General features: G+C 37.0%; 1 protein-coding gene across 1 annotated transcript in view; it reads left to right on the top strand.

Moving 5' to 3' along the window:
* LOC126370621 (tumor necrosis factor, alpha-induced protein 8-like protein 2 A) overlaps positions 1–14,812 on the top strand; it is a 70,647-nt gene that overhangs the window by 24,447 nt on the left and 31,388 nt on the right. Inside the window, exon 2 of the mRNA XM_050015586.1 lies at positions 5,694–5,761. Within this exon, the coding sequence (XP_049871543.1) occupies positions 5,749–5,761 (13 nt within the window). The 5' untranslated portion in view covers positions 5,694–5,748. The remainder of the gene's footprint in view (positions 1–5,693; positions 5,762–14,812) is intronic.

The raw sequence follows: 14,812 nt of genomic DNA, 5'->3' as shown, positions 1-14,812 counted from the left end.
CAGCCAACACCTGCGGCCATGGTTTCGCCGATTCCTTCTCCACCTTCTCCTCCTGGTTCTCCAGAGCCTGTGCCTTATACCACACGATCTGGTAGACGTGTTAAATTTAAGTTGTTCAGAGACTAACTTGTCTCTCTCCGTGGGGGGTGGTGTGGCGAATTACGCTCACGGTTTATGTAGATTAGATTTTTATCCATCGTAATAATTTCAATTATTATTAAGTTAATTTTTAATATTCATGACGTAATAATATTATTTTGTTCATTTCCGAACGTTCCTTTTAAAGTATCATATTTCTGAACGTTCGCTGTTTGACATTACATAGAGCGACTTTTGAACGCGCACGCACTACGATTCCCAATACACGAAATTGGTGTATTGGGAATCGTAGTCCTGATGTTCTGGATAGTGTTCTTGATGGTATTGTGTATGATGGTGGCTCAGATTTAAACAGCAAACGGCTTGGTGTAAAGTAATTATATTTTCTTTAAATTGTTAGACAAAAACATAAGTTATGGTAAGGCGGACAAGTTACGACATGTTGCGTGCGCGTTCAAAAGTCGCTCTATGTAATGTCAAACAGCGAACGTTCAGAAATATGATACTTTAAAAGGAACGTTCGGAAATTAACAAAATAATATTATTACGTCATGAATATTAAAAATTAACTTAATAATAATTGAAATTATTACGATGGATAAAAATCTAATCTACATAAACCGTGAGCGTAATTCGCCACATACTATAGTATCTATCAACTTTTACAACTACAACATAGCCTCACGCCTGTATCCCCGAACGGGTAGGCAGAGGTGTACGGTGCAGGAATAAGTACTCACCCACTCCTCGCCAGTTACGTTAAAGTAATGACTTAGCTTTCAAGTATTTAGACTTTAAATTTGAATCCAGTTTCTAGAGCGTTCTTTCTATGACTTTCCGAGGCATGCCAAAACTCCTAACTCCGAATTTCATAAAAATTAAAAGTAATTTCATAAGTACTAAAATTCCACTCATGAATAGTAAAATAGATGACGAAATTCAAATAACATCATTTTTCTTCGAAGTCGTTCTTTGGCATATTTAGAGTGGTTGAAAGAGAGAGGAGAAGGGTGAGAGTGTTGTGTAACGTACTAACAAGTGTTCTAAGTATCGTCAATTTTCCTCTCCTCACTTCCCGGAACTCATCAAGTGTTATATCAAGGTCGTATTGAAATATTGACTCCAGGTGCCTCGGCTACTTTCACATCAATTCTCGTTAGCTTCGTGACAGGAAGCTTATATTAACACTTACTTTACTGAAGCTCAAATATTACACAGTCACGTGTCACTTTGTTCCAACTTACGAGGCACTTTTAGAGCTCCGTAGGCTACTACTTACTATTAAACTATAAGATACCAGATATAGATTCGTACCACTGATAGGCACAGCCTTCATCTTAATCGTGAGATGGAGCCTAGTTCACCACGTCGCTACACTGCGGGTTACCGTTCTTGGTCGAAGTCAAGTCGACTAGAACCACGTAACAGATTTGAAAGATGTGTTGCTGTTTCTCCGTCATTTCTTCTCAGCCATAACACCTTGCGAAGTGACGTCGATTCAAAAAATGTAAAATTAACATTCAACAAGTTTAATCCACGAATAAATTATTCTGATTTGTATTTTTGTTACATACATGATAAGGATTCGAAAAGTACATTTAAGTAACCTCTGTGACACTCCTGAGAAACGAGCTTCATAAAATACAGCCAGGTGAGTAATACCGCGTCTTATATAACTGTACATGTCTAAGTAAGAAGAGCGGTGTCTCCTGACACAGGTTTATATTAACTTAACAGGGGACACCTGCACCTAAAATAATGTAATCGCTGAGCAGCACTGCAAATAAATACATATTTTTTTTGTCTTTTTTTATCACAAGCTTCCAGCTTCGCTCATCTAGGTAGTAGTTCTTAGAAAGTCAAATAATTCATTTCATTTAACATAAACGAGAAATGAGATTATTTCTCTTAGATTTAGGTTCAACAGGTGCTTCCCACGCCAATTTACACCAGCTTCCATAGGCCGAGTTAATTAAATTGTAGTGCCATCTCCGTGCCATTATAAAAGATGTCGAGATGACGAGGCTCTGCGTATTGTTGGCTCTGTCCCACGGTTTTACTCGTTCGAAAGTTGGGAAATTACATATTTAGGCTATTTATTGTATTACTCCGACAAATCGCCTGGGATTTACAGCTTTGTGTGCAACTTTTTTCTGATAATTTTATGACTTATTGTTGCAGTAAGCGTCATATATGGGCGGATGATTGCTCCAATTGGATTATTAACAATTACTGGTTGTATACTAGAGTAGAAACTCTAAAGAGCATAGCTATTTTTCCAATAAAACTGATATATATAAAAGAATCGATCGACCTCATATCGACTATGCTAATAATGGTGCTAATTCCTGTAAATACCATCTAATTTTATTTTAAGTTATATCTGTCATTTTCTTATCCGCCGAAAAGGAAAGGGACGGGTAATCGACAAGCATAAAAATTTATGGAACACACGTCAATTTTAAGCACAAATCTAAACCAACCGTCTAAAAATTTTACATCAGTCAATAACCCGACACATTCATTTACTCATTCTTCCTAAAATTAAGAGCTGTGAATCATCCGTCCCTTTCCTTTTCGACGGATATGAAAATGACGGATATAACTTAAAATAAAATTAGGCGGTGTCTCCAGGAATCGGGGCCAGGATACATCACTATGCTAATGAACGTCACAACACTAGCGTGCGTACTTTGACGGATCTAATTCTTACCGCGCATTACGATATGTATAACTAACACACCTACAGACGTTTCAAAGTTAATGGGAATAGTGAGAACGATATATCCATGTCTTACCTATGTATTTTAAGTTAAAGAGAAATTCCTCCTTATTTCATTAGCAATCAGCAAACAATTTATTTACTTTTCTAAAGTTTTGGGCATATTTCAAGTCAGTATTTCTATATTCAAATGAAAATTCATCAGAATTTCTGGAATTCAATCGGTATTAGGTAAAGTTGTAGAAGTCGTTGACTTTAGGAATTATTAATTTTGTAAACAGGCTTCCGATTCGAACCTTGCATTTTTTTCAACACTTGAATGAATGTATCATACGTACATACATAAACTCACGCCCGTAATCCCTAACGGGCTAAGCACAGCCACAAGAAATCGGAAGATAATGTGCAGCCACTGTTGATACGAAATCCTGAGATGGGCATTGTCACCATGCGGTTCATGTATGGTGACAGTGCTTTTTATGCTTTATAAATGCTAAAAAAATCAAATCCAATCGACTTAGGTAGGTACTTAATTAAAAAGGAAATACTAAATACTTCCTAGAAAGAAGTTTGTTGCTGTTTCGCACTACCAATATAGTGAAACCAAAATGCACATTGTAATCTGAACTATTTTCACATTATCAACAACGTAAAGTGAGTTATACTTATCCGAGAAATTATGACATAAATACATTGAACATATAACGAGCATCTCAATTGATACGGACGTCTCACTCGGGCGCAGAAACCGGAACAATATGAAGACGTGTGGTAGAGGATGTGAAATATTCTCACGCACCATGCAGTGTTCTGGTGGATTTATTAGTAAGAAACAACGTATCTATTATATAGGTACCTATCCATACAGCTGTTAGTAACACCGTACCGAATACTGAGGGGGATGATTCAGCTCATGATTTTGATTTATATCAAGTGGAATTTTAAGTACTTCTCCAGATTCATAATTATTAATTTGTTGTTTTTTTTTGTCAAATTCTGTACTTTTGCGATGAAAATTCCACTTGAGATTAACTCAGAATCGTAAGCTGAATCATCCCCCTCAGTATCCGGTACATTCTATAACAGAGCACCTACAGAGGGTCTAGGACGCTGGTCCTGTGTGTACGCTCGCTTAGTTTTCAAACGGGGAGCGCCGCTGATGCGATGAGTTATTAATTTCTCTTAAGTACAATTAGTTCGACCATTATAGAACGATACGGCTCACCACCTAACACGTTGGTCTAAAAGAAAGCTCGGGGATGCGTGGGTTCTTAGCTCATCGATCGAAGAATCCTGATGTTTTCAGCTTAAGTGTGGCAGTATCAGAAATCAGAATCATTTATTTGACGTTATTATCATGGATAAACTTGTTGAAGGACAATGTAACATTCTTGAATTTATTACAAGCTTTTATTTAACTTGCAATGTATGTATGTATGTATGTATGTTTGTGTGTTCGGGTGGAATTTTATAACTCAATTTTAAGGCACTTGCCCTCAACCGATTGAGCTGAAATTTTGCATGCACGTGTATATCCGATGACAATGCAATATTATTATGACATGGAGCTGATCTGATGATGAAGTCGGAAGATAGCCATAGCAACTCAGTAATTAAATAACATAACCACATCGAGTTTGGGCTCATTTCATTCGACTAGATGAGTACTTTGGTGCTAGATAGTAACCAAGGTCTGATGATGGAGCCGGAAGACAGCCAAAGGAACTCAGTACTTAAACGACACAACCAAATCGAGTTTGGGCTCGTTTGGTAATATTAAACGTAATCAAGAAACGTGCGGCGGTTAAAAGTAAAAAGGTTTTAATCTTTAGTAAACACGCAAGATTAAGTCACCATAGTTCAGTGATTCAGCGTATGAATGAGTGGCAGTAATATAAACAGTGTGGCTGTATGACTTAGCGCTATTGCCTCTCTAAATCTAAAAGCAAACTAAGCGTGGGCTCCTGCTAATTATTTAATAAACACTGTTATTCACACTTATATTTTGAAGGAATATAACATACCGAGTATGAAATAAATCACGCAGATTTTAATGGAACTAGGTAATTGACAAGTCATACAAAGTTACAATAATTTTATGCAGAAATGGCAGATACTGCGATAGCAGCAGCGTTCCAGGCCAAAAAAATCGGTGTAAGTACTTAAAAAAAAATAATTTGAAGCCTACACAAAAGTTATTATTACAGAAATGTAAAAAAATAATTAAGTAGCGTTTACAAGGCTGACCCACTTTGAATAGGTACTTTGGACCAACATTGGATAATTTTGTTCGAAAAAAAATGTTCAATTATATTTTATGTACTTATGCTTGCTTATCTAATTCCTTCTGAGATGATAATATTATGAATAAGTAAAAAAATATAAAGGTTTAAAATATTTTCACCACATATCACTGCATTAATCCAACGTAAACTAGATTTCCTCTAGTGCATTTAACCCGATTACAGGCGTGCATGTGGCGGGCGCAGCGGGGAGCATTTTTTTTTTCAGACACCGCATCCGGACGCCACGAGCGCCGACACTATGCCAGATAAAACAATTTAAATATAGAACAGGAAAAAACGACAAAACTGTATTCTTTGTTCCTAATGTAGCAATGCGTAGATTTATATTCTGTAAAGTTATGTAATTACTTAAGTATAATTTTATTTTGAATTATACTTATGCAATGTTATTACAGAGTTACTCACCGTCGATTTTGAATCTTTAGATACATAGGTACGTCAGCGACAATTTCTGTCTTTTTTACCAATTGTGTATTTTTATTTTGATTCCATTTCTGTCACTGCACAGCCATTATTTTCTTTTTCTTTGATTTTTTTATTTACTTTTTTATTTCATTTCTTTCCAGGAACGTCTGAATAAGCACGTCTATTTTGGCAACGCGTTTTATTAAGCTTTCTTCAATGGTGTCGACTTGTAAGTTTTTCTTTTTATTTTATTTTTCTTTTATATATATATTTTCTTTTACGGAACGGTTTTAATTTTTCTGTTAAAATGTATGTTTTATGTGTTGATTTATGCTAGCATTTAGAATACCTAACTAAGGACAAACGTAAGTAATTTATACCTTCTTAAGTTCTTCATACGTTTACGTAGATAGGTAAGTAATCAAAATTTCAGAAGGCTTTATAGCAGAATGGTCCTTGTTTACCTGTTGTTTCAAATTATTGTCTGCACATTCGAAATACACCTGCTTACATGTTCCGGTACTGGCACGACGCCTGGCGAAGCCATTTTGGAAGACGAATACAAAATATATTTACTTTGTAAAAGTATAAAGTATACATATATACTTTATTTGTTTTTTTTTATTGCATACTATTGCGTAAATTTGTTCTTACACAACTATTATATCAAACCATTATCTCTACATCAAGAAAATGAAAATCGCGCTGCTATCTAAAACATTACCTTACCCAACTCAATATAAAGTTACGTTACTTAGCTTCAATCCGTCGTTCGAATTCGGACAGATCCGAGAATTGAATTTTGCCTAATTCTCGTCCTGGGTGGGTAAACATAATCTGATATCTCCTCAACGCGTGGAAACGAGTTATCTCGAGTGTTTGGGTTTCGGACGGAGAGATGAGTGATCATATGAGGATTCTGGGGAAATAGTTATTCCGAATAATCCGGATTTTTTACGGATACCTACTCTGTACATATGTGCGAATTTTGTACGAATTACAAATGCGGTAACTTGATTGCCTGTTGCTAAGGAAAATGTAATATTCGTTTTAGTTTTGAAATTACTTACCTAAGTTGGAGTCCTTTGAGGATAACGAAGGAAGTTTTTTCTTTTATTCTGGTTTTTATTTGTATCTTTTTTTATTTTTCTATCCTGGCAACAAAAATACGTACAAGGATTTATAGGACTATGGCTATTACTAAGGTAGGTATACGTATGATAGATCATCATCACCAGCCCATTAAAGTCCCCACTGCTTGGGCACCGGCCTTCCCTATGGACAAACGTATGATAGATATTGGTACCTATCTTTCCATGTTTATGATGTCTCCCGTAGAAACATAATTAAACAAAGTAGTTTTACTTTGTGTAAGCCAATTACAAGTGAACACAACATTCATCATAAAAAGAAAACAACATCTAGTCTGTAACATTATTATCACTTAGTAGTTAGGAAGTTAGATGTAGCTTTGAAATCTGAGAGTTCGGCACTTTAAAATTATTCCGTATAGCGATATATAAGTTAAATACATATCTTCTTCCACACATCTGTACTTCCATTTACCGGATATTAGATCTAATGCCGGCGGTGGTAGGTACCTTCGCCACGCGTGAGGCTCTCATCGACGATTCGTGTAATACTGTCACAGAATAAATAATAGTACTACGACATTGCCAACGCAACGCGAGGGCTACCATTATCATCCGTGCTTTAGGTAAAGAATAATAATACGTATAGAACGGCAGCTCTCCGCTCCCCACCAGCGACTGAGCTAGGTTTACCTCACCCCCGTCGGTCTTAATTTAGTCTTCAATCGGGGCGTGTACTAAGTTCAAGATAAATTATGAAATTCTGATTATTCTAAATAAAGACAAATATAAATAAATAAATAAATAAAACGAACGAAAAACATTTCCTTTTTCTATTTAACTTATTTACGAATTTTAATCAAGAAAGACGTAATAATAAAAAAGCAACACCTAAACAAGTTGTGCCTTTTGTCTCTCCTCATGTTGTCATATTGTGTTTCTGTGTTATCCTGTGTACAATAAATTATTAAATAAATAATAAAAAAGTTCGTCATTTTATCACGTTTTTTTATGACGTCACAGTGTGCTTTTTCATACAAATTCCAAAGCAATTTCGTGTTTTGACGTTTAGTAAAAAGTACCTGATTTGATTAGTTGGAAACTACCCTATTCAAGAGAAAGAGATTTAATCTGTAGATTTCAAGGTTTTCCTGGAAGACATCATATAAGTAGGCACGTGTTCACGCCATTCTTGATCGCCTGTTGTAAAGAACGTTGTTGTGAAGAAGTCAAACTAACACCAATTACAAATAAGATTGATGGATATTTTTATTTTTGGCGTAATCGGAACAGGGCCGGGCCGTCTTGTGCTGGGCCCTTGGGACTATAGAATTTGGGGCTCTTTTGGAAAGTAAACACATTTATTATTGGTAATCCAATCGAATATATAATGTAATATAAATATATCATTAATAATTGGTTGGTTAATTTATAAACCAAAAAACACGAAGTACATTATTAATATGTATATATTTATGTACGTATGTACATAAGCTTAGGATTATTTCGATTATTTCATATTGAGACATAGGATTACGAAAGCAGTATATAAAGCGAAGGTTGGCGGTAGAGCTGGCAGAGGAAAACCTAGAAGGACGACCAAATTGGAGATGTCCTTAGAAAAAATTCCGTACGATCTACTGTGAACCGGCGTGCGCGTATGAAACGATTGGTTTTTGAAATGTAGTTCTGTGCAATAAAGTATGTTTCATTTGATCTGAGTAATTTTCGGCCCTTCGGGGGCCCCTCAGTTTGGGAAGCCTGGGCGCGGGCCCGGTGTGCCCTTATGGTAAAGATGATATTGAACCGGAGCACGAGTCTCACCTCGTGTTACATTTCCCAAGATCCGGTCTCAACACGGGTCTTGCGAAACGTGCACAATGTCGTGTTGATCACGTTAAAAATTTTCGGGCAAATTAAATTAATTATTTACGAGTATGAAATAGGAAACAATAAAGTTTGTTTTCGGAGCCCGTAGAGATGCTTTACTCAAGGATTCGTTCAATTTCAAGCATTTTGATATATTATTATTTGATTTGGATGGACTTTATTTTTATTGGATTTCTTATTCCGCGCTTTAAAGGAAAGCTTACATTTTAATTTACCTTATCTATAGATAAGCCGGACGGAATCTCAAGTAATCGCAAGATGTACAATGAATAATTTAAGTTTAGAATGAAAATTTTATAGGATTTTAAAGGCTTTAGTAGTACATAGTGTGTTTGTTTGTTGTTTGTTTTGTTTTACTTGTGGTCCTGCCCAGTCCCTATTAGGGATTACGGGCGTGAGTTTATGTATGTATGTGTTGCTTTAGGCCCTTAAACCTCCAGATTCTAACCTTATTGTCCAGGAAGTCTTTGGTATTTTTCTTATTCTTAGAATGGACGTTTCATGGATTACATATATAGCATTTTCGTTTCCCTGATCGAATTCAATTTACCGAATAGAAGGAGGTTTCTTTGGGGTCGGTCTTGCCAAAATATGTTTTCACAAGTCAACAAACTTTTTGCTGAAACGATTTCCTGTTAGAAAAAGGGGGCCAAAAATGTCACTATAAAGGAATTCATCTGAAAAGCAATATTGTTATTTGATATCGCGCACTTACTATACCGGCCAAGTAATTAATGCCATCTGCGGCAAATCTACAATAAGACACGTCAAAAAAAGCGCACTTACTGTTTTTCCTTAAATATAATTAAACCAACACAACATAACATCACACCTGTACCCCTTCAGGGAATTATTGTTAAGGAGAAACAGTAAGTACGTCACTAACACCCTGTGGCGCTAGTGACATCGTAACGAATACTGAGGGGAATGATGATACAGACTCAGAGTTAATATCAAGTGGAATTTTCCGTCGAAAAGTCCATGTTTTTGTACGTACTTTGAAATTATTTTCATTTCTATACCTTTGCGTTGGAATGTCGCACTTGATATTAACTCAGAATAAAGAGTTAAATCATCGCCTTTAGTATTTGTTACGATGTCACTTACACTTACACTCCATGCAAGTACGTACAGTTACCCGTACGAGAACGTATAGGTATTAGTGACAGCGTAACGAATACTGAGGGGGATGATTCAAACCATGATTCTGTCTGAGTTGATATCATGTGGAATTTCTTGTCGGAAAATTCATGAAAAATTTAGTATTTTTTTAATTAGTTTCTGTTCCATACTTTTGTAAATTATACTTGATATCAACTCAGAATCATGGTCTGCATCACCCTTTGATGTTTCCGTTACGATGTCACTAACACCCTGTATACACCCACTCCACGCCAGCTATGTTTAAGTCCCATGTATTAGTTAAACCAAGGCCTTCCTTTGGCGTCGATAATTGTCAGAACCACAACCGTATGACGTCATAATCGGATATCCCGTACTATAGTGAACCGATTAGCAAACATAATCACATTATTAGGTAGTGTTTACCGGGATTACCGAAATTACGTCAATGCGGTTTATATTAATCTACCTATAATTAGCGTATTTATTAAGCCATAAGTCAATGTCACTTTTGTGAACAAATAATACTCAACCTTCCAATAGGCTAGTTTCCAACTAGTCAAATCAGTTACTTTTTACTAAACGTCAAAACACGAAATTACTATGGAATTTGTATGAAAAATGTAATAAAATGTTTGACTTATTATTATGTTTTTCTTGATTAAATTCATAAATAAGTTAAATAGAAATGTTTTTCGTTACTTTTAGATCTGTCTTCATTTAGTTGTCAGAATTTTATAATTTATCTATATTTAGTATATACACGCCAATTAGTAGTACTTTATTCATAATCTCCAAAACCGTGCTTGTCATTCGAATGAATGTCAGTATTGCCATATTTTCAACAATATTGTAACAGAAATCTTTCAAAAATAATATACTTAACAATCCATATTTCAATGAAGATATAAATATTTTCAAAATAAATTATCTTCAAAACAATTTAAAATAAAGAGTAAAATTATAGAAAATCTAAACGTCAAACCAATAATTTTATAATTGACTTGTGTTGACGCTAACAGACGCCCGGGCGCCCGTCCTGTTAACGGAATCATCCATCATATCTTACTAGCCCAATAGGACTTTTTTCCAATAATTTACTTTAAATTGACAGGTGTATAGGCATTGCTTGACAAGTTGACGTACAGCTTTTGTATCTTTTCACGCAAAAACACAAACATAATTATGGGTGTGAATGATTTTTATGTCCCTATTTGTGTATGAGGCGAGTCCGAATCGCACTTGCCTGGTTTGATACTTTTCCTTGTACCCCATGGAAAGATATTGACTTGATTATAACCTTAATTATTTTGTCAATCCAAAGGTTAACGAGGTGCGAACAACGGATCCATTAATCGTAATGTAAACGACATCAGAATTAATCGCGGGACGTGTCTCGTGTTTCTTATTCAAATGCAAATAATTTATTTCAGAACATAAAAATTCCATTGTTAGCAATATGACTTATTCTATGTTAGTATCATTAAACTATGCGAAAAGTGAAAATTACTAAATGTCAGAAAAAATAATTTACATCTCAATAACATTTTTTTACGGGACTTATTGTAGATTTGCCGCAGATGGCATTAACTACTTGTCCGGACAAATGGGGAGCACTGAGGGCTCTCACCCGGTAAAAATATTCAGACAACAGGCCTGAGGGTGCCCAGTTGGGCGCGAACCTCGGCTCAGGGCGTCGCCTAAGAGGAAGAATATTTGATAGCGATAAGCGCTGAATGAGGGTAATCGTCGACCACACCGGCGGGGTCGGTGTCGGGGTTCGTTCGGGGTGAAGTAATCTCAATAACACTAACTAGTCTACTAACACCGCCATCCAGTGGTCAGCAGTAGGACACTCAAGCTTACCCCGATCACCTGTAGGATGGTGTTGTTACTGCTGCACACTCTGCTCATCACTGATGCCACTTTCTTGCACATGACCGCGTTGAAACCGCGGACATACCGGACGCGCTGTGGTATCGCGGCAGTCTCAACATCCTGAAGGGGTTGATTATGAGTGTCCCGTTAATTTAGTGTCCCGGTACCCGGGGTGCATGGTAACGAGTTTCGGGGTCATACATCTATTTGAAATATAAAATACAACCCGTGGGCTTCTTTCGCAGCGTGGACTAATTTTATACCCGGTGTTATATTTAGTTTCCGTTTTGTAATAAGGCGTTTTTGTGCGTATATTTATATGATTCTTATTTCCATTCTATCATAATCGTAGAAACGAGTTCAATGAATGTAACACTCCCACGGTTCGTTTTCATTCATAACTTAAAATAACGTGGGCCGCTTCATACATATTGAAATTATTAACTTGTAATGTGTCAAATTACGAATTTTTATATCAAAAAATGTTTCGTTAATGTGTGAAACCCTATTACGTACTTAAAGTCACGCCCTGTAAGCGTAACTAATGTGGCGGGCAGAGGCACGCCTCCACCATAAGAAAACCTTGTTGGTTTTTAAAATTTCTGCCTAAAATGACGTGTGTTCCATAAATTTTATGTCTGTCTATTACCCGTCCCTTTCCTTTTCGACGGATAAGAAAATAACAGGTAAAAAGTATATAACTTAAAATAAAATTAGATGCTGTGTACTGAGATCAGCACCATTATTTCTAATAGACAAAATATCAATAGAAGAATATCTGATCTTGGCTCAGAAAAGCCTTCTGATTCATATATTATTTACGCTACATCGCCTATACCTTCATTCAAGGTTACTGTTTGAACTTGCTGCCTACCTGAATAGAGTTTTTGAGCTCTATTGATCGTTACCTAGAATAGAAGGTAGTAGTTACAAGTAAGGTAAATGTAGTTAATAACACTCATGATTGGCCTTGACTTAGCTTAACATCATAGAATAAAGAATACTTCGTATAAAAGGGACACCCTCCGCCCCGCACCGAGCGAGTTGGGATCTACCTCACCCCCGGATGGGAGCCACTTTGGTCTATTAAAAGAGTAATGGAGCGCGGACTGTCTATCTCGCTCGCACGGAGTAAGATGGCACACAAAATGATGAACTATTTCTTTGATCAATGTACTTGTCAAGCATGCTGAACAGCAGTTCATATTACCCAATGAGGTCTAGCTGCAGTACAGAATAAAATACTACGTATAGAAAGGCAACTCTCCGCTTCATTAGTGGCTGAGCTAGGTTTACCTCATCCCCCTTAGTCTTACTTTAGTCTTCAATCGTATGGGCGTCAGACGTCACACATACCTATTTGGCGGCAAGGATGTGCTGCTGCCAAAGGATGTTTTTCAGGGTACCGAACTGAGCATAGTACCCCGCTAGCCACAAGTTGGTAGTGTGACTAGGGATCGACGATCCAACAGTGTTGTGTTGGAAGTTGTATTTATGCGTCTTGCTGTGTAAACTTCGATATCGCGTTTCACGACCGCTTGAAGACTGCATTATTGAATGTGGCGCCATCTGTTGCATGTGAGCGGAACTAGGTGGCCAACTAGTTGGGTCTGCTACACCTACAGATGTGCTTGTACGATAACGACAATGTGTAGTGTCTGTGTAAAACAAGGTGTCCGGGGTGTGGCTGCGGGTTATCTTATAGAGGATGTGCAGGACTTATGACTATGCCCACCCCGCAACGCCCTATTCTTATAGCTTTATGTGTATAAATGAATCTGTCTAAGGTCGCATGTCAAGGATCGTGCCATAAATATAAATACAGCTTGGAGTACAGAGTACTGCAGTAGTGACGTCACAGGTTCCGATGTGTTCTTGTTATTACATTACACATGATAATAAGAACCAACTTCATTATATCGACCTCATGTAAGAGTCCTTGTACAGATGTGACCTTCTTTAGTTTACTTCATTGTCTAAGAAATGGAATATAATATAATAGTACAGGGATTGAGTATCTTTACTTTTACTTTTTTATTCTATAGTTTCGATACGGAAACTTAGTCGTGTATTTTCTTCTTTACGTGATACTGGCAGAATTGTGATCACGCAAAAGCCATTAATCAAAAATTGAATTGAAACGGAAACTTATTATTGAATTTTAGCCTTTCTCTGCTAGAATTAAGTAGGCATTAAAAGTTTTTTTGACGTGACTTAAGTGTTGTAGCTTTGTCTTAGATGGCATTAACTACTAGGCCGAACAAATGGGGAGCGCTGAGGGCTTTCAGCAAGTACAAAAATTTAGGGTAACAGGCCTGAGGGTGTCCAGTTATGCGCGAACCTCGGCTCAGGGGTTACCTAGTAATTTTTACCTAATCTGTGTCAGAAGTCGAGAGCGTCGTTTGAGAGGATTCTATTTTAAAGATTAACCGACCTTGGGTCGATAACAATAAGCGCTCTAGAAGGGAAATCGACAAATTGTTGCGCCGGGGTTGGTATCGGGGTCCTGCAGTGTTTGTTGTCGCGAGCTGATTGGTCGCGTCTTTAGCTAGTTTTTTTTTTACCTTTGATGGGTTTGCTCTTGACCCCAGACTTGCCCGAAGGTATTGACAAGGCCTAAGATGAAGCGAGCTCGAGCTAGTTCACTCTGGCCTTGAAAGCATCCGGGTTGTATGCATTCAGAAATACAGAAGACGGAAAAGAATTCCGTGAGCTTTTTCCAAGTAATCGGGTCGTCAGGATCACATAGGCCTGTCATCCTAATATATTACCTACAACTATCTTTTGGTGACTTGTGGCTTCATCTCAATATTGATCACGGTCATGAGTTGGAGTTTGTGTGTTTGTCTATAAGTAATTAAACGTTTCAATCTCAAACGCTTGCGAGACCGCAACCGTATGCGTCCATGTAAAGTAAACATAAAAAAGTAGGCTAGTATAGAAACCAAAGTAGTGCAAACCCCACGGCTGGTCAAGGATCCTGTGACCCAGTATGTCGCAAGGACTAGCAAGTACCTTGTCAGAAAGCAACTAGGTGATCGTTACTTTCTGACAAGGTACATTACTCATAAGTACCACGAGGTTTACCTAGTTATAATCATAATTAAAACAAATAATAGTTACCAGGTTCTTACCGCGCTAAAATCAAGGAAATGTGATTCAGGTATTTCAACACTGTTGCAAGTGCCATGTTCACGGGATGACTGATGAAATCGGAGTGGCGTAGGTAGATCCCTTATCTTTCTAAGGGTAAACATATCTACCCTCCTTCTTTGCCATTTTTTTCTAGATTTGATGTT

This window comes from Pectinophora gossypiella, chromosome 11 (assembly GCF_024362695.1).
Source record: "Pectinophora gossypiella chromosome 11, ilPecGoss1.1, whole genome shotgun sequence".
NCBI classification, from domain to species: domain Eukaryota; kingdom Metazoa; phylum Arthropoda; class Insecta; order Lepidoptera; family Gelechiidae; genus Pectinophora; species Pectinophora gossypiella.
Note: the sequence above shows the minus strand (reverse complement) of the source record. Positions and strands in the feature narration are given on the sequence as shown.